Below are 24286 nucleotides of genomic sequence, written 5' to 3'. Positions count from 1 at the left end.
TCACCCTGGACTGCCACCTGCTCCTTCGCAACATCTAAACCACCTCCTATATTGGGGCTGCCTGGGTTCCTTACAAATGTGCCATTCACAGCATGTAGGGGAGGGCAATGCTTAACATCTGACTATCAGAGCACAGTGAGCATCTAAGGAAGGCAGAACATTGAAGTAAGATGAACTTTCCCCACCACATTCTCTCAGATGACCACTTCTGTGTCACCTCCAGCAAGAACCATGAGCTGTTTCCAGTATTGGCAGAATCTCTTTGCTGAGCAGTTTAGATTTAAAACTGGGCTCTATGCTTCAGGTAAAGGAGAGTCTGCATTTGCTACCAGCATTCGCAGAACTGGTATCTTGTCACTACAGGGCAAGAAGCAGGATTGCAAATAGATTTTCCATGTGGATACACCTTCTATCACACGGGACACTGGTCTGTATGTCTTAGCATCAACCCTGTCTATCTTGGAAAACTTTGTTCAATGTTCTTCAGCACTTTTGAATTGTAAAGGCAACATTTTAGTGGTCTTGCTTGTCTGAACACATGAGTACAGGCTCTGCACTGCATGCACAAAACTGCCATTTAAAAAATCACAATTGTCCATTCAGTGACTAACAGTGGGAGGGGATTTTGTGCACAAAATGGAGATGCTCACCAGTTTTCTAGGCATAATTTAAGAGGCTGACATAAAAATAGGGCCTCAAAAATTCAGCCTAATTTCTTGTACAGAGCAATGCAGACATATTCTTCAGGTATCACTCAGCTGCATTTTTGTTTCCACCTAAAGAATACCATACATTGAAGCAGCAGTCCTGGTGAGTTAGTTAGTGATCCTCTACTGGGGACACATCAATCCCCATGCAGTGGAGTGATGCACAAATTATGTCCATTCAGATCTGCTGGTTGTCTTCCTAGATTCCTTGCTGAGTGTCATCTGAGCAGGTGTGTGCACAAAATCAAGCACAAAATGCCTTTGATTTTTTACTGTAAGTCGTACACCTAATTCTTTTTGTGGATTACTTCTGTCATCTGCAGAAAAGCCCCTGGTGAAGGCCCTGCTCTTCTGCACTAAGGCGAGGAAACTAGGAGTCCAAATGGCATGTTCAGGGCATCCTGGCAAGCCAGTAACTCAATAAGAGCTAGGTCTCAAGATATTCCCATTCACTTGCTCTGACCACTGGAACAAAGGCATGAGGCGCACATGACACTGAAAAGAACTGACTCACCCTCTGACAGGTTCAACCATGTGGCTTCTGAATTCCAGCACCTGAATGCACTGAAGCCAAAGGAATGAAAACGAGTTTTCAGGTGTCACCATGTACTACAGTATAATGGCAGTGTCTGTGTGCTTTGGGCAGCAAAAGGAGGAATATGTGTTAGTCTTCTGGTGATTCCCACTAGAGACAGGAGCAAGCCACGAGGAATCTAAACTTAGATTGCCTCATCTGGAGCTCTAATACCAGCTCAAGAACAAGCTGCTGAGCTGTTCTCCCAGTGAAAGACACTGTGACTTTTATGTCTTCAGAAGCCTCAGATGAGGGGAAATAGAGGGCTCAGTGAAGAATCAAAAATACTGGTTGTGCTGAATTTCATTATGAATGGTTAGATCAGCTAGACAGAAACACACTAACTCTGCTTGAATTAGCATGCTAAAAGTAGCAGGATGACTGTTATGGCCCAGGCGATGGCCCAGGCTGGTCAACCAATTATGGACCCTGGGAGCCAGGTGGGTTTGTTCTCAGGCAGCTAGGGCATGCTGCCGTCAGGGCTTAGTTAAACCCATGAACCCCAAGTGAGGCATAGGTCATCCACAAGGCTCCTCCACCTGGTTCTATCTTGGGCAATGGCTTCAGTCTGGCCCCATGAATATCCCAGTTCTTGTGCTTCCGTGGCATGTTCCAATCTGAGCTGTAGTTCTGGGTGAGAGAAGGGTCATCTGTGATGCAGCCTCCTCTCGGCTTTTGCTGCTCCGCTTCATAATCATTCCAGCTGGATTTCCTGCTCTTCCCCAGACATGACAAGTTAAGGTTTTCCTTGTGGATGTTTCTCTAACAGTTTTCTTTTTACAGGCAGGGTTGTTAGCCCTACACCAACCCCTTATCCTCGAGGAGAGGTTGGATCACTCTTTGTCTGGTCTCGACCTGTTGACCTGTCTGACAAGGGAGACCCTACCAGGAGTGTAAAGCTCCAGCCAGCATAGCTCTCCGGGTCATTGAGACACACAAGCCCCACAACCATGACAAGGTGATGATCCATCTGAAGGGCTGCCAAGTTGCTATTTTTAGTGCACTGTTCAAGCAGAGCTGAGTGGGTCTGTCTGCCGCTGTCTTGAGGTACCCCGCATGTGCGTGCATGGAAGAGAATTGTGTATGAAGTAGGTGTTGCTGCATCTCCTGCTAGAACGTGGAAAAGGGCCTTAGATTTTGATGTCTGATATTTTCTCTGTCTCTTCCCAACATTCGTTTCATTTGCTTGCAAGTGCATGTTTCTCTTCTGAGACCAGTTAGGCAAGACAATGCATGCCCCAAGGTAACGCACATAGTTCAGGCTACCCGGCACAGCAACGGGTCAGAATTCCTGCCCACTGTACCGGCTCCATTGCGTCAACCTTGGGGCTCCAGATTTCTTTCTCGTCTCTCTCATTAAACTGTCCACCCTGCTCTTGTTGATACAGCATAAGAAATGCAGCACTAACATCAGACATTCCACAGGAAAAGGAGCACAAAATTACTGTGGCTGGGAGCACAAACAGTCAAGCATAACAGAACTACCTGGGGTTTATCAGGTTCTCATGCCTCAAAGCCCTTTGCTACAAAATATGATGCCATCACGAAACACAACACAGCGAAGCCAGCTGTACAGGGCAGTGCACACACCCACACACATGCACACACACACAGAACCAATAGTTATTGTTTCATAATGCATCTTCAGGAGTGAGAGAGGAAAACTGAGCAACAGAGTGATGGGACGTGGATGTCACAGCTGGGTGGAAACCAGGGTACTGTGCAAAAAGGTGTGACGAGTGCTGTCTCTAAGACGAAGCACATGCCTACGCTCGCTGTCAACCCTCCCCTGCATTGGGGTTTTGTCTTTATGGCACACAGATGCCACAAAACTGATCATGAGGAAGCCGGTCTTGCAAACTTTAATTCACATAAGCAGTTCTGTTGACTTGACCAGAATTACTCTTGTGCATAACGCTTGCAGAATTGGGCCAGCTCTTTGCTGGTAATAGTGGAACTATGCTGATTTATACCAGCTGAGGAACTGGCACTATATGCATAGAGGGGCTGAATTTTCAGTTCCTTAGGATAGGTCTACACTAGACCTTACAATTGACTGCAGATACGCAATGCTAACTAGAAACGATGTGTCTGCAATTGACTGTAAGGTCTGCCCTTAGTGAGGCAGATTGATGGGAGTGTTTCTCCTGTTGACCTCCCTAACTCCTCACGATAGTGATGAGCACAAGGAGTCAACTGCCGACCCCAGACAGATTGATTTTACACATCTTTACCAAACGCGTGCAATTGAACTCCAGAATATTGAACCTTAATGGGTTGATCTCCCGGTAAGTATAGACCCTGATTTTTGCATGCCCATTCTTGCATATACAACTGATTGTGCTTGCAAAATGCATAGATTCATTCTGCACTTAAGTACAGGTACTATGTCCATGTCTGTGGGCACACATTTAGCTACAAAATATAACCATTTTTTAGAAAATACCTGGGGCCTGATCCTAATTCCAATGAATTCAATAGCCTATATGGCATTCAGGACAGAAAGAACCATGGAGTTGCTTTGTAACTGTGGAATAATGTCTGTATCCAAATGGGTAAAATATAAAAGTTTAGGTGAAGTATGTGCCATGTAAAATAAATGTTGATGTGTGGCTCTGATCTGAAGAACCTTTCATAAACTTTCTAACTTTTGGAAGGTTGTACAATTCTTTAGGTTAGATATGGCAAACAAGAAACCAGTTTGTGATCTCAATCACACCAGAGTAAAGTCCTGATTTTCAAATCAGGCCTCCTTTCTTACATTCAGAGGGAGGGATAGTTCAGTGGTTTGCCCATTAGCCTGCTAAACCCAGGGTTGTGAGCTCAATCCTTGAGGAAGCCCTTTGGGGTAAATAGATATCAGGGATAGTGCTTGGTCCTGCCAAAAGGGCAGGGGACTGGACTAGATGACCTCCTAAGGTCCCTTCCAGCTCTAGGAGATGTGCATATCTCCAACTACACTCCAAGCCACAGGTCATCCAGAACTCTGTGTGTACCTCCAGTTCATTTTCTACATTTTTACCCTGTAACTTAACTGCAGAGACAAAACTGTTACTACTGTCCATGGTGGCTGTAAAACTTGCAACTGCAAAGAGTCTGGGATTGGAAAAACAGGCCTTAAATCAGATTGACCTCAACATCAATAGAGTTTATGTGGATTTACACTGTCATATGGAGAACAGAAACAAGCCTGCAATTTTGAAATGCAAGATAGCAAATAGGTGATCACTATTCTCCTTCTTAAAATAAGTATTTACTTTCCTTTGGTATTTCCTTCATGTATAACATATCCCTGTGATTTGAAAATCTGTTGTTAATAGCCACTGGGATAATAATTATTTTATAATAAATCTCTTCCATGTATCCTGTATATACATCATTTCAATCTTAATGGGCCCAAAATGTTAGACTCAGGCTATGTCTACAAAGGCAAAGTAAGTCAACTGCAGATACACAATTCTAGCTACAGCAATTGCGTATGTAGACTTGACCTAGCTGCACAGATGGGAGAGTTTCTCCCGTCGACCTGCCTTGCTCTCCATATCTTGGGAGGAGTACGGGGGTCAACTGTGACCCGAGAGGTCAATTTCACATGTCCCCACAAGACATGTGAAATTGAACCCAGAAGACTGAACCTGAGCAGGCGATCTTCCAAGCTCGCATAGACATAGCCTCACTAAATGAATTATTCTTTACAAACAGCTCACTCAACTCTAGCTCTGATTCAGATGGAAAAGCACCATCTACTGAATTACCAATAACTCTCATAAACCTTGTTTAGGTTCAAATGCCTCTTAAAAAGCTAGCATAGGGTGTCATGAGGTCAAGGACAGTAATTTCTGTTTAACATATCTTTGTTGGTAGCTAGTGGCCACAGCAGCTTCAACAAACAGTGGGAAGGGATAAGAAAGGGTTGGGGAGGAATAAAAAGGGGTGAAGAAGAAGAAAAGTTGCAAGATGGAAATAAGAAAAAAGCAATGGGAAAATGGTTGAAGAGAAGGAGAATTTGTTGGATAACTGTCCTATAAATTTGAAGATGCTCATAATTTGAGCTGAGAAAACCAAGTTCATTGAGCAAGAGCAATCTCTTCTTCCTAACATCGCCACGTAGATTTACAGTGTTTTGACACTTCTGCAAACCACCTGTTAGAATATCGATGAAGATGCATGGAATTAGCCAACAGACAGTTGAGTGGGGAGGTTAATTTTGGAACTTTTTTTAAAAAGAAACCCTGGGTTGTGGTTGTATTACAGGCTTAGCATGTTATGGTCCGAGACAAAGAGAGAGTGACATAACACATGGTTTCAGATTCACATGCACTTCATACCTGGAGGCACCATACGTTTGCGTTTGAGAGCTTTTCAAGTGTTTTCACCAAAGAAAACAAAAGGTAAAAGAGAAAGAAAAACAGCAAAAGGGGTGAAAGGAAAAAGAAAAGAAACAGAAGAAAGAAAATTAGCATGTGTGTTGCCGGTATTTCAATGAGCTGGTGTACTGTGACCTGGGCTTACAGGCGGCTAGCAAATTTGAATTGGCTTTGGCTTTCCAAACCACAGTAGGAACACAAATTTCTGCATATCCATTTCCCCTTCAGTAAAGGCTAGTCTAGAGTTTGCAGAAAAAGTAAAGGTGGGCAAAAGAGACTGAGGAAAAAATATGGAAACCTCCAAGTAACCTTTGCAGATGTTCGCTGGGAGCATGGGTACAGTCAGAGGTTCAATCAACAAATATTTGAGGAATTCTCCTTTAATTGTATGATCTCCTCGGTAAATGCTGACGAAGGAGGAGCCTCTTCAGCAGCACATATAGGTTGATTCTCTCTAATCCAGCACCCTCCAGACCTGACCAGTGCTGGATGAGAAAATTTGCAGGACCATCGGAGGTCAATATAGTCTAGTAGCATTACCAACCCTTCCAGTGCTTACTGGGCTCTTCGAAGACATTTAGGGATAAATGACAGCTAAATAACAGCACAGAACTCTGAGAGCCAGGACTGGTGGCTGGAAACAAACTTCATGGGGCCACGGGAAACTTGACCACCCATAAAATTTTGCCGGATCACGGATGTTGTGGGATGACAGAGTGCTGGACTAGAGAGGTTGAACCTGTACCTCTTCAGACACACATCTCCTGGATTCAACATGTCTGAGAATGAAGTTCAAAGGCCCCTACACTAATTCTAGACCATAAACATACCTCTAGGGGTGACAAGGTTTATACCCTATGAATGCCAATACACACTGAAAGCTGTGTATTGTTATAACTGCTGGTGATGAAAGACAAACCAGGTTATAAATTTACACAAAAGTTTCTAACATTGGAGTGAAATGCAAGATAGCAAATAGGGGATCACTCTTCTCTTTCTTAAAATAAGTACCTACTGTCCTTTGGTATTTCCAATATATCCCTGTGATTTGAAAATCTGCTGTTAGTAGCCACTGGGATAATAATTATTTTATAATCAGTCTTTTCCATGTATCCTGTATATACATCATTCCAATCTTAGTGGGTCCAAAAGGTTAAACACAGGCTATGTCTACACAAGGCAAAGTAAGTCGACTGCAGATACGCAATTCTAGTTACAGCAGTTGCGTATGTAGACTTGACCTAGCTGCACAGATGGGAGAGTTTCTCACATCGACCTGCCTTGCTCTCCATGTCTTGCGAGGAGTACAGGGGTCAACTGCTGCCCGAGAGGTCAATTTCATGTGTCCCCCCTAGATGTGTGAAACTGAATCCCAGAAGATTGAACCTGAGCGGGCGATCTTCTGACCTAGCATAGACATAGTATGTTCTTGCGTAAACGCCCATTAGAATGTGTGTTTCTATGCAGAGTCAACATTGGCACATAGGCCCACCAACAGCGGTGGCAAAGGGGACAACCATTCAGGGGCCCCAGTGATTCCAGAAGGCCCAGGGCTTCCAGCTTCTGCTGCAGGTGTCTGGAGCCCCAGGCCCTTTAAATCACTGCTGAAGTGCTACCTGGCAGGCTCCAGGCAGTTTTGAGGGCTGGATGTGAGGGAACAGCATGGTTTGGGTGGTGCTGACGGCTGGCTGTTCCCAGCCCTGCCCCTTCTTCCTGAGGCCCCCTCCCCTACCAGTAGTGTGAAGCTGCTCCCCACAACCCAACCTTGCCAAGGGGTCCAGGAAGTCTGGCAGCCCGCCTGTTGGCATGTATCCATAAGTTTCATGTTTTATTTAGCTGAACTTTGGGCACTAACCTATTTTGCACATAAGGGTTAAATCTGAGATTTCCCCAGGGAATAAAATATCCTCTCAAAGGAAGTGAGCCTCACTCTCCTGCGGCAGAGCTTTGCAATGAGATTTGGGAGAAATGTGATGTTCCTCCAAGGTCAGGTCATAATTTTCCAGCATGAAACAATCCATTCTTTGAGGGAGCAACTCCAAAATGACACGTAAGCCTATGTCACAGGACTCCTGCTGACAGCCACTTCATGGGGAACAAACACGTTATCATGAGCAAGAGATGTTTCAGTGATAACCTACCTGCTTTGTGCCACCATACCAGTCACAACTTACTTATCATGTGGAGGAAAACACTGTGTCCCTCATACCCACTTCCCAGTCAGATTTAGTCACCTGCTAGATTACAGCAGAGGTTGCTCATGGCAGGGCCGAACTGTCATCCCACACTATGGGGCATGGCATCAAGTCACTTACACTGTGTGTTGCATCCACCAATTGGAGATAACATATGAATTCTCGAGGGAAGTTGGTAGAAGCGGGCAGAATGGACACCGTGTGTGTGTGTGTGTGTGTGTGTGTGTGTTGGGATGTATAAGAGTTAATAGGGGTATGGGATGGCAACACAATGGTTAGAGGAAGGGATCTGGACAGAGAGGGCTTTGTCCTTGATGATCAATAGACACTTTTTTTCTCCTTGCTTGAGGTGAGAGAATAATGGCCACACCGTTTACAGGGGGGCATTCTGGTCAATGAATCCACATACATCCCCAACCCTTCATCACCTCCAACTCCAACCTCTGGGTCAGCCTGTGAGGACTGGTGGTGAAATCTTCTCCAAGAACTACAGTTTATGCAGCTGTCCCTGAAACAGTGTCTAATTGCCTTACTCCTCTTCCCAACTCCCACCCACCCCAGGACTGACTCTCATCCTTGATGGGTTTTTATTTAAAATGTCTCTACTCTTTCATAGGCTCAGTCGCAACTCAAGGTATCCAAAAGGTCTTCATTTGACTGACTGGATTTGGTTTCCCCCTGAATTTTAGGACTTGGGCTGCATGGCACGAGGCAGTGATTTCAGGCCTGCTGATGGAGAGGGGCAAGAGCGGCTGCTGTTGTGGCAACGGCAGCAGCGGGAGACCTGAGGCTCTTTGAATTGCAGCTGGAGCACAGCTCTGCATGGCTCTGAGGGCTGGGGAGGTGGGGTGTGCCCTTGGCCCCGCCCCTTCTGCCTGAAGCCCTGCCCCTTCCAGAGCATTGAGCTGGCTCCCCCAAGCACACATTGCCCTGAGTCCTGCAGTGGCTGTCAGCCCTGCTGAATGATTACATTGCTTTAGCATATAGTCATTGAAAGGGATTTCAGTGCATGTTTGGCTCCGTCGATGGGCTTAGTCTTTCAAACAGCCTCAAAGCCTCATCCGTAGCCCACTGAAATCAATGGCAGTGCTTCCGTGGACCGCAACGGCCTTTGAATCAGATTCAATGCTCTCACCCGCACGGAGAGCTGACTTCAGTCGGAATTATTTAACCTCAGCAAAGGCAAGAAGGAGGGAGGTCAAATCTCATGAGGGAGACTCAATGAATGAGTCCAATGCTGTTGGGAAACTGGTTTTTAAAGTAAAACACTCAAGGTGGTTCATAAATGTCTTCAGCTAAAAGAAACAAATACAGAGAACAAAACCAATGCAATGTTTGCTCGCTATTATAGTCACGTGAGGTCCAGTGGACTTTTACAATGGATTAACAGCCTGGCTGCAGGGTCTTTGACAGGTTGCCCCCGCCGAGGCTCTCGTTGTCTGCTGGGACTCCAACATGCCCCAGTCACCAAGGAGAACAGAAACAGAGCTGATTTCTAATAAGCCTGTCTTCTGGCTGATGACAGTTCCTCCCAGGTAACAGACCTACCGTTCCAACGACTCTCTAATGGGCTAAATGAGAAATCTGCGGGCAGCCTCAATGCCCAAAGCTGAATGCCAAGGCAAGGGAAAGCACCGTCATTTGATTCCTGCCATGGAATGAACACGATTCATTCATATGCGTCACAGACCGTCCTGGGTAGCTCCACGTCAGCGCATTAGAAGTGACAGGGATGCACCAGGCTGCCTGAGGATGCATTGCACATGAAGCCTTGGCTGTGTAAAATGACACTCCTTTCTATTTTTAGCACCCAGGGAACTCCGCACACCCCACATCTTGTGCAGTGTGCCTGCAGGGGAGGGGGGCCCCTACTGCCTCGCCACGTGCGGATGACAGAGAGGGATGGCTGACAAGGCACCTGGCTTTTGTGAGCTCCTTCTCTCCAGGGCGGTAGGCCTCATCCTGGGGACTTCCTGGGCACTCCCTAGGGAACTCCAGCACGTCCCACCCTGAAGGGAGTTCCAGGCACCAGCTCCCCTCGCTCTAACAGGTGTCACTGCAGCTACAGGTGCTGCCTTCGGATTCGCAAGCGACCATTCTATCCCATTCAAACACTCCCAGGTTGACACGGGTGCCGTTAAGATGTGGCAGCCGCTGTTCCACCAAGCAAATCCCTGATCTTTCGCCTTTCCTATTGGTGCGGTGGGAGGGAGGGAGGGAGGGAGGGTCAACGCACCTGGACATCGGAATTTCTCCCCCTGTGGACACAGCCAGAGAGGAGGGAGATTTTGGCCCGTGTGCTGCCCGGCCATGGGGTCGGGGAGCAGCTGGCACGCTGGAGATTGAGGATCAGTTGCCTGCAGAGTGTGGTAGGTGGGGGCTGGCTGGGAGAACATGGGGCCAGACTCTGAGCCCCTCACTTTTGGTCCCTGCCCATTGCCCCCTCCTCCTGGAGAGCAAACACAACAGCTTCCAACTGCCTGACGAAGCACCTGCTGGACAGGCCTGGGGCTCCAGCTGAGCCGTGGCACAGCAGCACAGCACAGCCCAGAGTAAGTGTGTCGCACGGAATGCTGGGCTCTTGGCAGCCAGGGGTTGCCTCCTACCCAGCGTGAGCTGCAGGGGCAGTGCAGGCGGGTGGCAGAGCTGTTACATACACAAGCTCTTTGTCCGATAGGTCTGATACCGGGTAAATTGGGAGGTTAAACTTATTCCCGGGCATCTGATAGGATGGGTCAGGTCCCAGGTCTTAAATAAGCCACATGCACCTGGCTTAAGAGCTGTGGAAGACGCCTGGACATCCAAACCAGTTGTTGGAAACCACGCTTCCTGCTACTCTCCCCTGGGAGATGCAAGAGAACTCACTGGGGCTGGGGCAGTCCTGCCTACTGACCTGCCCTTTCCATTAGTCATGCCTCACTTGGGTTGCCATTTAGGAATTCCCTCCAGCTGTATCACAGAGCTGGAAAAAGTACCCAAAAAGTGTCTTGAGTAACAGTGCAGCTGCTGGAGGGGGGGGGTGTACTTAAGTACAAGTCATGGCTGTCCCTCTGGAAAAGTACTTCAGTAATTTTCACATCTTTATTGTATTCAAATCTTTATTGTATTCAAATATCCAGAAGTGAAAGCAGCTGTACTTTAACTCAAGTAATTGTTTGGGTACTTTTTCCAGCTCTTTACTGCAAGCATTTGCCCAGCCTCCGTACTGGAGGAGATATAGCCAGCAAGGCTTTGACTCATTCATACCCCAGACAGAGATGTGTGCTTTGTTTAATTTCTGACTCACAAGAGAACCATTGCAATAAATATCAGCTTGGCTGCCTAGGGGCCTCATCTTCTCTTTATCCCACCATCCACGGTGGACTCGGAGGAGAATGCAGACCACGTGAATGCCAAGCACTTCTCGAGGCAGCAGTGAGCAAAGTGCTGCTCTCAGAGAATGTCAGGAGCAGGCCAGGGAGAGGAGCAGAAGTTTGCTGAAAGGCGGAAGAACCATCAGAATCCACACACAATGTAACTCAGAACTAAGATCTGCACGGCAGGGCAATCCACGCATTTACCTACTTGCCAAGGCTGCTCTGGCGGAGGTCTTCGCACGCTGCCGTAGTAACTGTCACAACACAATGCAACTACCAATGGATACGGAGAAATAAAGGTGAAACCAACAGCACGCACAACAAAAGAAAATTAGTATCAGGGTCATTAAAATAAAGCAAACAATACAAAACAAAACAAAACAACTTAAAATTATGCCAGCTCTTACAAGCTCTCAAAATCAAATTAAACAAAAGGCTTTCAAGTAATGTAAAGCATTAACAGGCCGGATGGAGTCACTGGTATCATGAAACAGGAACCTGTAAGAAGGGATTTAAAGCAGGTACCTGTACATGGGAACTGTGACTGTTCGCTCGTAGTACTGCCAGGTAGAGTGCAGGTCAGTTCGAGAGAGGTTGGTGGCATAGAATCTCCACGCCGCCTGTGGAGGAGAAAGGAGATACATGTGTCAGTGAAAAACAACTACCTGTCCTTCCCACCCCAGCCCTTGATCCACAGCAAGAGAAGTACAATCCACAGAGTCATCAGAGGGCCAGCGTGCTAGCCGGTGGCTGATGGAATGGTTCTCCTGGGGACTCTGACCAGTGTTCCCTGTAAGCTGAGTGCCTGGTCAGCCACTAAAGAGAGATTCAGGTTCTGCCCAGCCGACTGGCAGACCACCCACAGCTGCCCACAGCTAGCAGCATGTGCTTCTACTGTGGTGCACATCTTCACATGCCTTGGGTGCACATAAGAAAATTTATTCTGCATATGGATGGAGAAAAATAGCGGAGCATTGACTCAGACCCAGACTCAGAGAAGACTATCCCTCTACTCAATAGAGGAGCCTACAAAAATACACAGTGATGATTGGTACTGCTGTTCAGTAAATGGCTTAAAATTGTGAAGTATCCCTGTCTCATGGCACTGCCTATGAAAATGCTGCTCTGGGTGTTTGGCTGGTTACTGTTAAAGCAAAACAAAATCGACAAACTAATCTTAGAACTGGATTGTTAGAGGTACAGGGCCTACAAACCCCGCTGAGATGCACATTGGAGTTTTCGAGTCAAAACAGTACATGGCTCACCAGCACTTCAGTCTGAAAGCCCTTCTGCTTTCTGAACCCAATCACAGAACATGAGAATTGGAAGGGACCTCGAGAGGTCACTGAGTCCAGTCCCCTCACAACAGGGCCAAGCACCGTCTAGACCATTCCTCAGAGGTCTAACCAGCTCTTCAGTATCTCCTGTGATGGAGAGTTCACATCCTCCCTAGGCAATTTATCCCAGTGCTTAGCCACCCTGACAGTTAGGAAGCTTTTCCTAATGTCCAGTCTAAACCCCTCTTGCTGTAGTTTAAGTCCATTGCTTTTTGTCCTAAATTCGGAGGGCAAGGACAATGTTTCTCCCCACTCCTTGTAACCCTCTTTTACTTACTTAAAAACAACTATCATTTCCCCTCTGTCTTCTCTGTTCTAAAACTAAACAAGCCCAGTTCTTTCAGTCTTCCCTCAGAGCTCATGTTCTCTAGACCTTTAATCATCCAATTTCTCCACATCTTTCTTGAAATGTGGTGCCCTGAACTGGACACAATACTGCAACTGAGGCCTTGTCAGCGCAGAGTACAGCAGAAAAGCATCTTCTCATGTCTGGCTCACAACACTCCTCCTAATGCATCCCAGAATCAGTGTTTGCTTTTTTTGCAACAGCATCACACCATTGACTCATATTTAGCTTGTGGTGCACTATGATCCCCAGATCCCTTTCTGCAGGACTCCTTCCTAGAGAGTCCCTTTGCATTCTGCATGTGCGAAACTGATTGTTCCTTCCCAAATGGAGTATTTTGCATTTGTCCTTGTTGAACGTCATCCTATTGACCTCAGACCATTTCTCCACTTGGTTCAGATAGTTCTGAATTATGACCCTAACCTTCAAAGTCGTTGTAACCCTTCCCAGCTTGGTATCATCCACAAACTTAGTAAATGTTCTCTCTATGCCGATATCTAAATAGCTGATGAATGATTCAGTCTATCACAGATCCACTCTTTGGGTCTGACACCGATCTTAAATTCTGCATCTGCATCTCTATCAACTCCAACAGTGCTGCTGCACCTGATTGACAAGAGTCTGATAGAGATATGAATCAGACCCTCTGCCCGAACCAGCATCTCTCACTGGGTTTCTGCTCAGCTGGGTTTTATTTATAAAGAACATGGTGTCTCTGTAGCCTTGGAGATTTGTCAGGATATGGCTTTGCTGCTTCAGTAGCAGACTCTTACTTAGATTACAATGGTGCTTGATGCACAGACATTTTTTTCCATTAAACACGCTCCCAATTGCAGCATCATATTAATATAAATTTTCTCTCTGCATAAAACCAATTCGGGGAAAACAGGCTGAATTAATGCATTTGTCTGCATTATGTATTAACTAAATCTGCTTGTATTTTGTGTCTTTTCTCCTGCACCCCTCCAGTCTGGCTGACAGCATCTACTGTCATCCTGCAAATGATTTCCTTGCATTAATTTTCAGGGCTGCTGTCTAGCACCTTTTGAGCTGCCTCAAAATGCCACCCTCTTTCCTACTCCTCCGGAGAGTTTCAAAGAACACGGAATCAGAAACAAGTAATCTGAGATGGCTTAATACAAAGGTCCCCATCTTGACAGCCAGATGCTGATCTCTTGAGTTCATTTCAATGGCTCAATATCTGGGTGGTGGTTGGTTACAGGAATCTTCAGCTGTCCCATTAGCATTTCTGGCTGGGGCAGTGGAAAGCTGGAGGAGGGACTGAGAAGTCAATTGCGGGATAGGTCAGGAGGGGAATGATTGCGGAAGCCTCAGCTTAGCCCATAGGAGACGCATACTCACTTCCTACCAAACCCATGGCATGATTTCCAGGCTCCAGGAGGGCAGGCAGGGATGCCAAGAAAGAACTAAGAGAAGAGAACATGCATAGCATTTCCCTGCTCTCTGCCTTGTCTGGCAGCACCGATAGCCTCTCAAGTCCATGAGCATAAACAAGATCTCCCTTATTTAAAGACAAATAATTAATCAGAAGCAAATGTGCTGAATCTGTCCAGACAAATGCGGCTCCTTCATATCTGTTCATTCATAGCCAGGAATTGTGACCAACACATAAATGTAACACACCAAAAAAACCCAGCCACCCTGGTCTGTAGTCCCTGAGTGGGAATGCCTGATGAGACAAGGCAGCTGCTAACATCATGGGCATTCATGAAGCAAATCTCTTGTCATCAGGATCAGGGCTAACCTGAATGAGGCCGGCTGCAGGGTTTCGCCTCTTCTCAAAGTGCTTTTGTCGATGCTGTTCTTGAACCTTCAGCGCAAAGCCAGAACCTAAAATGCCCTGGAAGGAAGACCGAGACCATTTGTAATAATCTCTGCATTAGCCTCATCCTAAAAGGTTGTGTTTGTAATTGCCCTTGACTGCTCTTTCTCCTCTGATTTGTTGTCTTCTCGTTTCCCATCCCATTAAGAGTATCCTGTATTTCCACTCTCTCAAGCTAATAAATTCCACCCATTGTCAAATGCTATGAGACTGAGTGATAGGGAGTCTGGAGGTAAATGTTTTACTCCACTTAAGTGTTGCAATAAAGGCTGCAGTTCTATTAATTATCCCCACCGAGAAAAGAACAAATTTTCTTCAATCAACTCCCAAACCTTTCCAGCAATGACTGTAGTAACTTAATAAAATCACCCCATTGGTTTTGGAGTGAGAAATGGCACTATCCCTGGATTGTGGCAGTTGTGACCATTTGTCAGACAAAAAAAGGCCAAAGGTTTCACTTACCTGAACGTCTTTATTTATTTTACAGTGCACAATACAGAATGCTTATCCTGTCCTCTCACTCCCACCATACGCCTTACCCCTTCATATCTACAGAAGCCAGTCTGTGCAGGCAATATTAATAACTGGGGCTACATCTATACTAGCACACTATGTCGAAGTAGCCTATTTCAACGTAAGAACATCGAAATAGGCTACTTCGACACATATCGTCTACACGTCCTCCAGGGCTGGTGCCGTCGACGTTCAACATCGAAGTACCAACGGAGAACGACAAAAGGAGCCGCCCCGGAAGGAAATGCAGAGCGTCCACACACACAAGTGCTCCCTGTCGAAATAAGGGGCCAGCAAAGCCCCAACCCGCTCCCTTAAAGAGCCCCTCCCAGACACACTCGGCCTGCACAGCACGAGATCCACAGAGCCAACAACCAGTTGTAGACCCTGTGAATGCAGACTCTGACTGGCTACAGATTTTACACTTGGTGGTGTGTCTAGGGATTTTTCTAATAGCCCTGCCAGCCAATCTCCTCATTATCATTGTTGTAGCCCTGAACCAGCATCTTTGCCCCCCCCCACATGCTGCTTCCTGATGAATTTGTCCAGCCTAGACAACAGATCTGTCTCCCCAAGATCACTGCCAATTCCAGAGGTGGAAAAAGTCCCCTGAAAGTTACTTGAGTAAAAGTGCAGCTGCTTTTAATTCTGGATACTTTAGTACAATCTAGATGTGGTGTGTGTGTGTACTTTTTCTCATGTAGTTTTTCAGGGGGACACCAGTGACCTGTATTTAAGTACATCCTCCCCCACAGCAGTTGTGCTTTTACTCAGGTAACTTTTCCCACCTCTGGCCCAATTCCCTCATGAACACCAGGTTGATTCCTCATTCCAGATGTGTTGCTCCAGTCTTTCTCGAGGCTGCATCTATCATATTCATCACAATGGCTACTTGTATAGCACTACTTACGTACACAGGGTTGTTGGAGCCTCATAGGCCCAGGTGCAGAACAGTAATTAGAACTACCCTTATGACTTTATCACAAGGTCTGCTCACCGACTAGCCCTTACGACTTTATCACAAGTCTCATGATATTTGATATTCTTCTTAAAACACCAACTCCTGGATTCATGTGATTCTGTGAATCTCAACTTTGACTTAAAACAAGCCAACAAAAAAGTTTTTAGCCCTTGTGGTTGCAGAGAAAAGCTCAAAAATGTAAGTGCTGCAAGTTAAAAATCCAGAGAGCAAAGCATAAAGGATCCCTAAATGTAACTTTTCAGCCTCATGATTCTATAGGGCAGCTTCTAGGCCTCTGGGGGCCAGACTAATCACTGTGGAAGATGGGGTGTTGGGATTTGGCCATGGAGCTGAAGTCCTTTCCCTGCAGCAAGTAATTAAATGTTCGCAAGGTTAACGACATCATCAAAAAAAAATCTGGAGAGCGCTGTATGGGAGAGACGACAGCCTCAGTGAATGTAAGACGAGCTGTCTAGAGAAAAGATCACGTTGTGCTTTTACAGTTGTGTTGGGTGCTTACTCACAGCAGGCAGGGCAAAAAAGGAGACCCCGATGAGGGTGAAAGTTGCAGCCAGGAGACGTCCATTCCAGGTCTGTGGATACTTGTCCCCATAGCCAATGGTGGTGAGTGTAATCTGAGGAAAGAGAGAAACAGACAACCCCTTTCACTCCAGTGCCTATATTGGAAACTGAAACAACAGCTGATTGCAGTTCAACCTTCAGCACAATTTCACTTTTCCCCAGTTACTCCTAGTCCAGCTAGGGTTGGATGGTGGAACCAGAAGCCATTCATTGACATTACAGGAGCTACGGCTATTTACACCTGACTGGTTTTGACTCAAAGGCTGATTGTTGGCAGAAAGAAGCTATCTGACCTTCATCATTGCCCTTGTGTTTCTCTCCACAAGTGGCACATAATGTACTGAGGAGGAAAATGTCCAACTGAACCACCACAACTGAGTTCCTTCTGGGAGACTCTGACTGGCTACAGATTTTACACTTGGTGGTGTGTCTAGGGATTTTTCTAATAGCCCTGCCAGCCAATCTCCTCATTATCATTGTTGTAGCCCTGAACCAGCATCTTCGCCCCCCCCACATGCTGCTTCCTGATGAATTTGTCCAGCCTAGACAACAGATCTGTCTCCCCAAGATCACTGCCAATTCCAGAGGTGGAAAAAGTCCCCTGAAAGTTACTTGAGTAAAAGTGCAGCTGCTTTTAATTCTGGATACTTTAGTACAATCTAGATGTGGTGTGTGTGTGTACTTCTTCTCATGTAGATTTTCAGGGGGACACCAGTGACCTGTATTTAAGTACATCCTCCCCCACAGCAGTTGTGCTTTTACTCAGGTAACTTTTCCCACCTCTGGCCCAATTCCCTCATGAACACCAGGTTGATTCCTCATTCCAGATGTGTTGCTCCAGTCTTTCTCGAGGCTGCATCTATCATATTCATCACAATGGCTACTTGTATAGCACTACTTACGTACACAGGGTTGTTGGAGCCTCATAGAGAAGTTTACAGAAGCTTTTATGTTTCCTGTAGCTCTGGAGCCACATTGCTGAGTACTCAGCTCACTGACGGTACAGGCCAGTGCAAAGGTACTGTGACTGCTGTGTCTGTGCCATAACACAATGGAAACTAGTTTACAAGAACTGAAAAACCGGTTGAAAGAATTGGGTCTGGTTAGTTTAGAGAACAGTGGAGACATGAAAACAGTCTTCATATCTATAAAAGGAGCCAGAGGTCAGTCACTCCCTGTGTCCGTCAATAGCAGGACAAGAAGTAATTGGCTTTGCAGCCAGGAAGATTTAGGTTAGATAGGAGGAAAAACTTTCTAACTTACAAGGGAATAGATACACTCTGGTTTGGTTATTATCCAGGCGTGGAATCCCCATTGCTGGAGGTGTTCAAGAACAGGTTAGACAAATGCCCGTCACAGATGATCTAGGCATACATAACCCTTCCCCCGTAAGTTGGACAAGACCTCAGAAGGTTCCCTTCCAGCCCTGCATTTCTACAATTCACTCACAACAGCATCACAAATTCATTCTTTCTTCTGTCTACACATCTACCCTTAGCACAATAGCTGCCATCAGCAGCAGCCAGAGAAACAGACTGCTACTATCCGAAACTTGCTCACACAGACACTCAGCCCAGTGAGGGAAATGGCATCTTGCCAGGCGAATTTTAGTGACCTTGTGGCCATCTGCCTTGGCACTCAGAGCATCGCCATCGCTCGACTGGCTCGTGTCTTCCCAAAGATTTGCTGACATATCACCAGGCAGCCCCATATGCAGCTATCCTCATTTCACAGCAGAGAACACAGGCTCAGATGGCCAGATTTTATCCTTCCCTGGGGCCAGTACCAGGCAGCAGCTACTACCTCTCCTCCTATAGGGCTGCCCTAGTGACATGGACAGGAGCATATATCAACAGAAACAAGGTCACCCTTGCAACACCTACTTCTACCACACTCTGTCTCTCCTGTCTCTGGATCATGTCCCAGACTAACTCTGTGGAAGAAGGGAGGGTTCCTCAGAATGGAACAAAGTTTACTCCACTCCTACCAGCTTAGCTTGCCTGTTTACACAGGGAGTCGGTGGCAGGGTTAGGCATTGAAACCAAACCTTCCGATTCCCAGTCCAGTGTGATAACCCCCCAGGCCATCCCTCCAGCACACTGTGCTGAGGGTTCTGAGTTTTCATTTCAGCCCCTTTAAAAAGGCAGATTTTCTCACTAAACAGCTGCATGCACACATCACTGTCTTCTGGGAAGAACCATTATGCATTTTAGTCTAAAGAGCCCATATAGGAGAGAAATGGCTCCTTCAGAACTAAGAACAATTATGCAGTATTCCACAAAACCACATGAAACATTTCCGCTGAGGCCCTTTCGAATGAAGCAGAGCTATTTCTATGCCTAAAAGGCCTGGCATTGTTTATTCCTATTCTCCCAGCAGTGACTATTAACTGGTTTCCCTTCCAATTTTAGAAATTGGCACCCTGAAGGTAGAAATTACTGCTGCCTAATATAGCCTGATTCATGAATTTCTGGTTCCAGTATTATTGTATTCCAAGTGAAGGTTTGTGTGGTTGTGCATTGTGGGAAGAGGTGGGAGATTTGCAAAGATATCCTCAAACCCTAGAACGCCAGAGAACAGACAGGGATTGCTTCTGTGGCCTAATGGATAAAGTATCTGATTTCAGCTCAGGAGACTGAGGGCTTGTCTGTAGCAATGTTTCGCAAATGGTGTTCCACGAAATGAAAATAAGGGCTCTGCAAGGAAATTCCTCTGCGGCTCCCTGCCCTGCCACCCCTGAAACAGTAGAACTACATTTAATTCATTTAATAGCTGGCAGGGCGGCAGGACAGATCCATTAAACCAACTGAATTTAGTTCCATTATTTCAGCAGCGGCAGGGCGGGGAGCTGCAGACAGCCCCTCACGCACCCCGCTACCCAAGCAGCCACACCCCATTGGTGGGCGTGGCTCAGCTCACCCCCACCAGCAGAACAGCTCCACCCCAGCCTTCCTTCTCCTGGGTGCACATGCCCACTGGCATAGGCTCCCCAGACAAAGCCATGGATGGGTTAGTCCTGAGGGCTGCTTTGGAGCTGAGGCAGGTCAATCCTGGAGATGGGGGAGGGTGGGTTTGGGGCCGAGAGGGTTTAAGCTTGGGGATAGGGAGCAGATTTGGGGGCTGAGGTTTGAGGCAGGTACAGCCTGGAGATGGGGTGTGGGTTTGGGGGCCGAGGGTGTAGAGCCTGGGAATGGGGTTCTTGGGGGCTGAGGGTGTAGAGCCTGGGAATGGGGTTCTTGGGGGCTGAGGGTGTAGAGCCTGGGATTGGGGTTCTTGGGGGCTGAGGGTGTAGAGCCTGGGAATGGGGTTCCACAAAATTCCTTACACTTTAAAAGAGCTCTCTGGCCAAATAAAATTGGGAAACACTGTTCATAGGCCCATCAGGGGCCATAATACTGACAAAGCCTGAGGAAAACAGGCTGGTTGCCTCCAGAAATGGAAGGTCTGCCCAGAGCAGGGTTACAGCAGGCTACCACCCTGCTTCCCCAGATGGTCCAACACAGCCCACAAAGTGGGCACAGCAAACCAGGATGGGGAAGGACAGACAGGGATGCACTGAAACAAAACTTCTTCCAGAAAGCCTCTGCAAGCAGCAGTCCTAGGTGTCTCTCTCCAAAACTGGAAGTACCCCTCCCCTCTGGCTCAGGCATCTCTGAGGGTTCAAGCTGCACCACGTTTCTGAATCAATGGTGTTGATTAAGCCCCCTGCACTGTAGCTTAAACACATTTTAAATGAAGAAAAGTACAACCAGTGACTTAACCCTAAGCCATTTTACAGGCACACACACTACAGAGTCTTTCTCTTAGGTGCCATTGAGCAAAAAGCATCTTGATGGTTTCTCTATACTGAAACACTTCTTGGAAGCAGCTTTATTCTATATTCACTGAGATGTCACTCTTCAGATTTTAGCAGGGAGTGACCTAAGCCTGAGCCTCTAAGTTTAGATCCTAAGAAGAACCCAAATGTTCCCAAAATGTGGGGCGGGGTGTGCTTGCATTTCGAGTTTGGAGTCAGACTTCCCTGAGTTGATTGATTTGTGCAGAAGCAGTGCCTATGGGCCAGAACCCCATTGTGCTCAGTGCTGTGTAAATATACAACCAAGAGATGGCCCCTTGCCTGGAAGCACTCACAGTCTCAGCAGTATGTGATTAGTCACTCTGCCAGTAAAGAAAGTGTTGCAGCAGATGTAAAAGCAAATACTGTCACCTCTCAAGCACTGATTCCCAACCTTTTCAGTAATTTGGCGCACTTCAGTGAGACAAACAATTCCACAGCACACCTACATTTTACTCATGGTGGAGGCACAAGCATTTATACCACATCCCAGCTCCAACTGGCTCCCTTCCAACACACCACAGCAGGGATAGGGGGTGACCTCTCCACCAGCCCATTCAGGCCGGGAAGCAGCATTTCAGCTGCCTCCCAGTGTGAACAGGTTCCTGCAGGGTCAGCATTCCCCTTGTGGCGGCTCAGCAAAGAACCATCCTGGGGTGGGGAAACTGACTAACCCTGCACTAGCTGGGACTCAGGCAGCCCTTCTCCTTGAGCCCCAACCAGTGCGGGGTCAACAATCCCCCTTCTCTCCTGCGATGGCTCTGCAAAGTGCCACTGCGGGGGTAAACTGATGGAAGTTCACAGCATACTTGGACAGTTCTCATGGCACACCAGTGTGTCACAGCAAAGCACTGTCCTAAGGAAGGGATGCACTTGGGTACAAACTCGTTTTAGGTACTTCTGCAGCCCTATAGCATTCACCTTCAATTTCACAGCCTCTGATCAGTATTTCAGGACCATGGCCAGCGGTCAGAACAAAGTTAACTTTTGTTCTTATCCAGAGCTGGGTCTAAGTAGGAAAATTTGGAACCAGGGTGAAATCCTGATTTCACTGAAGTCAGTGTCAAAATTGCCATTGATTTCAATGAGGCTAGCAGATCATCTCCGAATTTCAAATCCTATGTGGCTGTCTAGTCCCTGACTTCCAGCAATCAGGGAGTTAAATCTCTGTTTAGACTTCTCACAAAGTGAAATATTGAGGCAGGGTTTGGAGTGAGGGCTGGACAAGGCTCTCAGAGGAATACCAGGAGCTGTAAGAGTAGTTATTTGCTAACACCTCAGTTCCAAATTTTCAATGGAAATTTTCATTGCAATTTTGAATGTCAATGAAAAAAAATGAACAGGAAAATAAGGCAATGAAGTATATGCAATATTTTCCCCATTTTCGAGCAGCTCCATTTGACAGATAAAGAATTCATGGTAGGAATGCATCTCTGGTATTCTCAACAGCTCCACAGAACACAAGAGAAGTACCCCCACTTGAAAGCCATGGTATTGAGTCATCTGAAATAGACTGGTGTGAGAAGCATTTCCTTCATGAAGCCTATGAGATGTTAGCCAACTAACACCAACTTGACTAAATTATATTTCAGCACTGAGGTTGTCTAGTGCTTGCTATGTAAATACTCAGCTTGACTGTGTGCTTTTATCCCTTTCTGACAGCCCTTTGGAAGAAGCCTGTCATCTTAGACTGTCAGCTGTTCAGGGCTGGAGTTTGGGTAGAATTCTCCAAAACACTGAAGCCCAGTGGGACATCTGCTGCTAAGTCACTCAGACATTGTCTGCACTTGTAGAGTACATTTGGCTACATGCTGGGTGCAGTGACAAGCAGGATGCATCCCATGGTCAGTAATGTGTTGCAACCTGCAGCAGTCTGGTGGCCTTGGAGGGGCGGGAAAGGTTGTAAAGTTGGTTTTGAATTCTTCTAATTGTTTTCTAGTTAGCTCAGATAGGCTTTGTTTCCCTATCTGTGACAAATGTGCTTGAGAACCTTGAAGAGCAATTTACTAACAGCATTCTTCCCATTATTGGATCAGCTAATTCGTCCCAAAGCCCGGAGCTGTTAAGGTCTGGGACTTTGGCTGGTGGTCCATCTGTAGATTTTAACAAGCTGTGCGTTGGAGCCTGGACTAGCTTCCAGAAGCATTGGAGCAGGAGAACAATAGACAAAGTAGATTAGAACCTCATTAATTCTTCCTTTGTTAATCTGCTAATCCAATAATTCACACACACACACAAAGAAAAAATAAACAACACCCATGTCCGCTTTGCACTTGTCAGCAAAGATTTACCAGCAGAGTGCCTTCATGACTGAATGCATTCTATCACTAAGACCTCATTACTTTCACAAAATATACTCCAGTGCATTTAACAGCACACTGTGATGTATTGTTATGAAAAATTAACAGCAAAGAGCACTCGTCAAAATACATGATCAAAGCGCATTCAGTAATCCAGTATCTCTGTTAGATATGGCTCAACTACAGTGGTAGAACTGAGTCCGTGCTAGGAGGTGATAGGGAGACAGAACAGCCCAGCAGGAGCTCCTAGAAGCACCATGTCTCTGGTGTTCCCAGTGACCCCACAGAACATAAGTGCTGTGCCACCTTTGACAGCCATGGTCCTGAACCCTTTGAGAAGACTGGTATGAGAAATATGTTTTCCATGATGAAGCCTACGGGACGTTAGCCAACAAGCACAGATTTGGCTGAAGCACATATAAGGACTTAGGATACTTAGGGTTGCAACATAAATAGGTTTCTCTGGATGTTAAGTTTTAACCAAGGATGAGGCTTATTGGTTATAGTTAACTGGTATGGCCTGGAGCAGCCCCACCCCACCTTGGGCAAGGGTGTTACTCCAGCCCTGCAAGTCCACTGCAGGTGGGGATGCTCCAGTCGGGCCAGAGTAGCCCCATCCATGGTGGCCCTCATGGCTGGGAAGGGGCAGCTGGGCTGGAGTGATCCCTCTACAGCAGACGGGGTACTCCAGCCAACCTGGAGCATCCACACCACACTGCGCTGGGACTGGGGCTGCTTCGGCCCAGATGGAGCACCCCTCCCTGGAATGCTCATGAGTCAAGCCGCTACTGACAGGGGCTGCACTGGAGCACCCTCCAGCCATGATGGCGCCGTGGGCTGGGAGACTCTGGCTAGGCCAAAGCAGCCCCAGTCTCCAGTGTGCCACGAGCAGAGGAGCTCCAGCTCGGCTGGAGCAGCCCTGTTCACAGCATGGGGGTCCACAAAGCAGGCTCCCCAGCTGCCCCACCCTGCATCCCGTTAACCAGTTAAACCAGCCTTGACTGTATTCTTTTATCCCTCTCTGCCAGCCCTTTGGAAGAAGCCTATCAGCTTGACTGTCAGCTGCTCAAGGCTGGAGCTCGGGTGGGACTCTCCCATACGCTGAAGCCCAATGGGGCGTGTGATGCTAAGTCACTTCGAGATGATGGGTACGTGCAGCCACAGGCTGGCTGCAGTGAGAAGCAGGATGCGTCCCCATGGGCAGCAGAGTGTTGCAACACGCAGCAGTGAAAGGCTCTGGCCAGGGAAGCTGCTGGAGCCTTTCCTTACTCTCCGTCAGTCACTGAGGTGAGGAAAGGCTCTGGCAGCCGGATGCTACAGTGCCAAAAATAGCAGGTGAGATAGGGCAGGCACTGCATGTGAGTGTAGAG

General features: G+C 46.9%; 1 protein-coding gene across 7 annotated transcripts in view; it reads right to left on the bottom strand.

Moving 5' to 3' along the window:
- Nucleotides 1-24286, bottom strand: part of KCNQ2 (potassium voltage-gated channel subfamily Q member 2) — a 126622-nt gene that overhangs the window by 36601 nt on the left and 65735 nt on the right. For 5 of the 7 annotated variants that reach the window (XM_075011507.1, XM_075011506.1, XM_075011508.1 and 2 more), the window contains exons 6-9: nt 16724-16834; nt 14648-14743; nt 11725-11819; nt 5610-5639 (exon numbers count right to left, since the gene is read on the bottom strand). In XM_075011507.1, the coding sequence (XP_074867608.1) occupies nt 5610-5639; nt 11725-11819; nt 14648-14743; nt 16724-16834 (332 nt within the window). The remainder of the gene's footprint in view (nt 1-5609; nt 5640-11724; nt 11820-14647; nt 14744-16723; nt 16835-24286) is intronic. The other 2 variants (XM_075011511.1, XM_075011512.1) reach the window with 1 other exon arrangement.

The sequence above is a fragment of the Carettochelys insculpta genome, chromosome 17 (genome assembly GCF_033958435.1).
Source record: "Carettochelys insculpta isolate YL-2023 chromosome 17, ASM3395843v1, whole genome shotgun sequence".
Classification (NCBI taxonomy): Eukaryota; Metazoa; Chordata; order Testudines; family Carettochelyidae; genus Carettochelys; species Carettochelys insculpta.
This window is presented reverse-complemented; position numbering and strand designations above follow the sequence as displayed.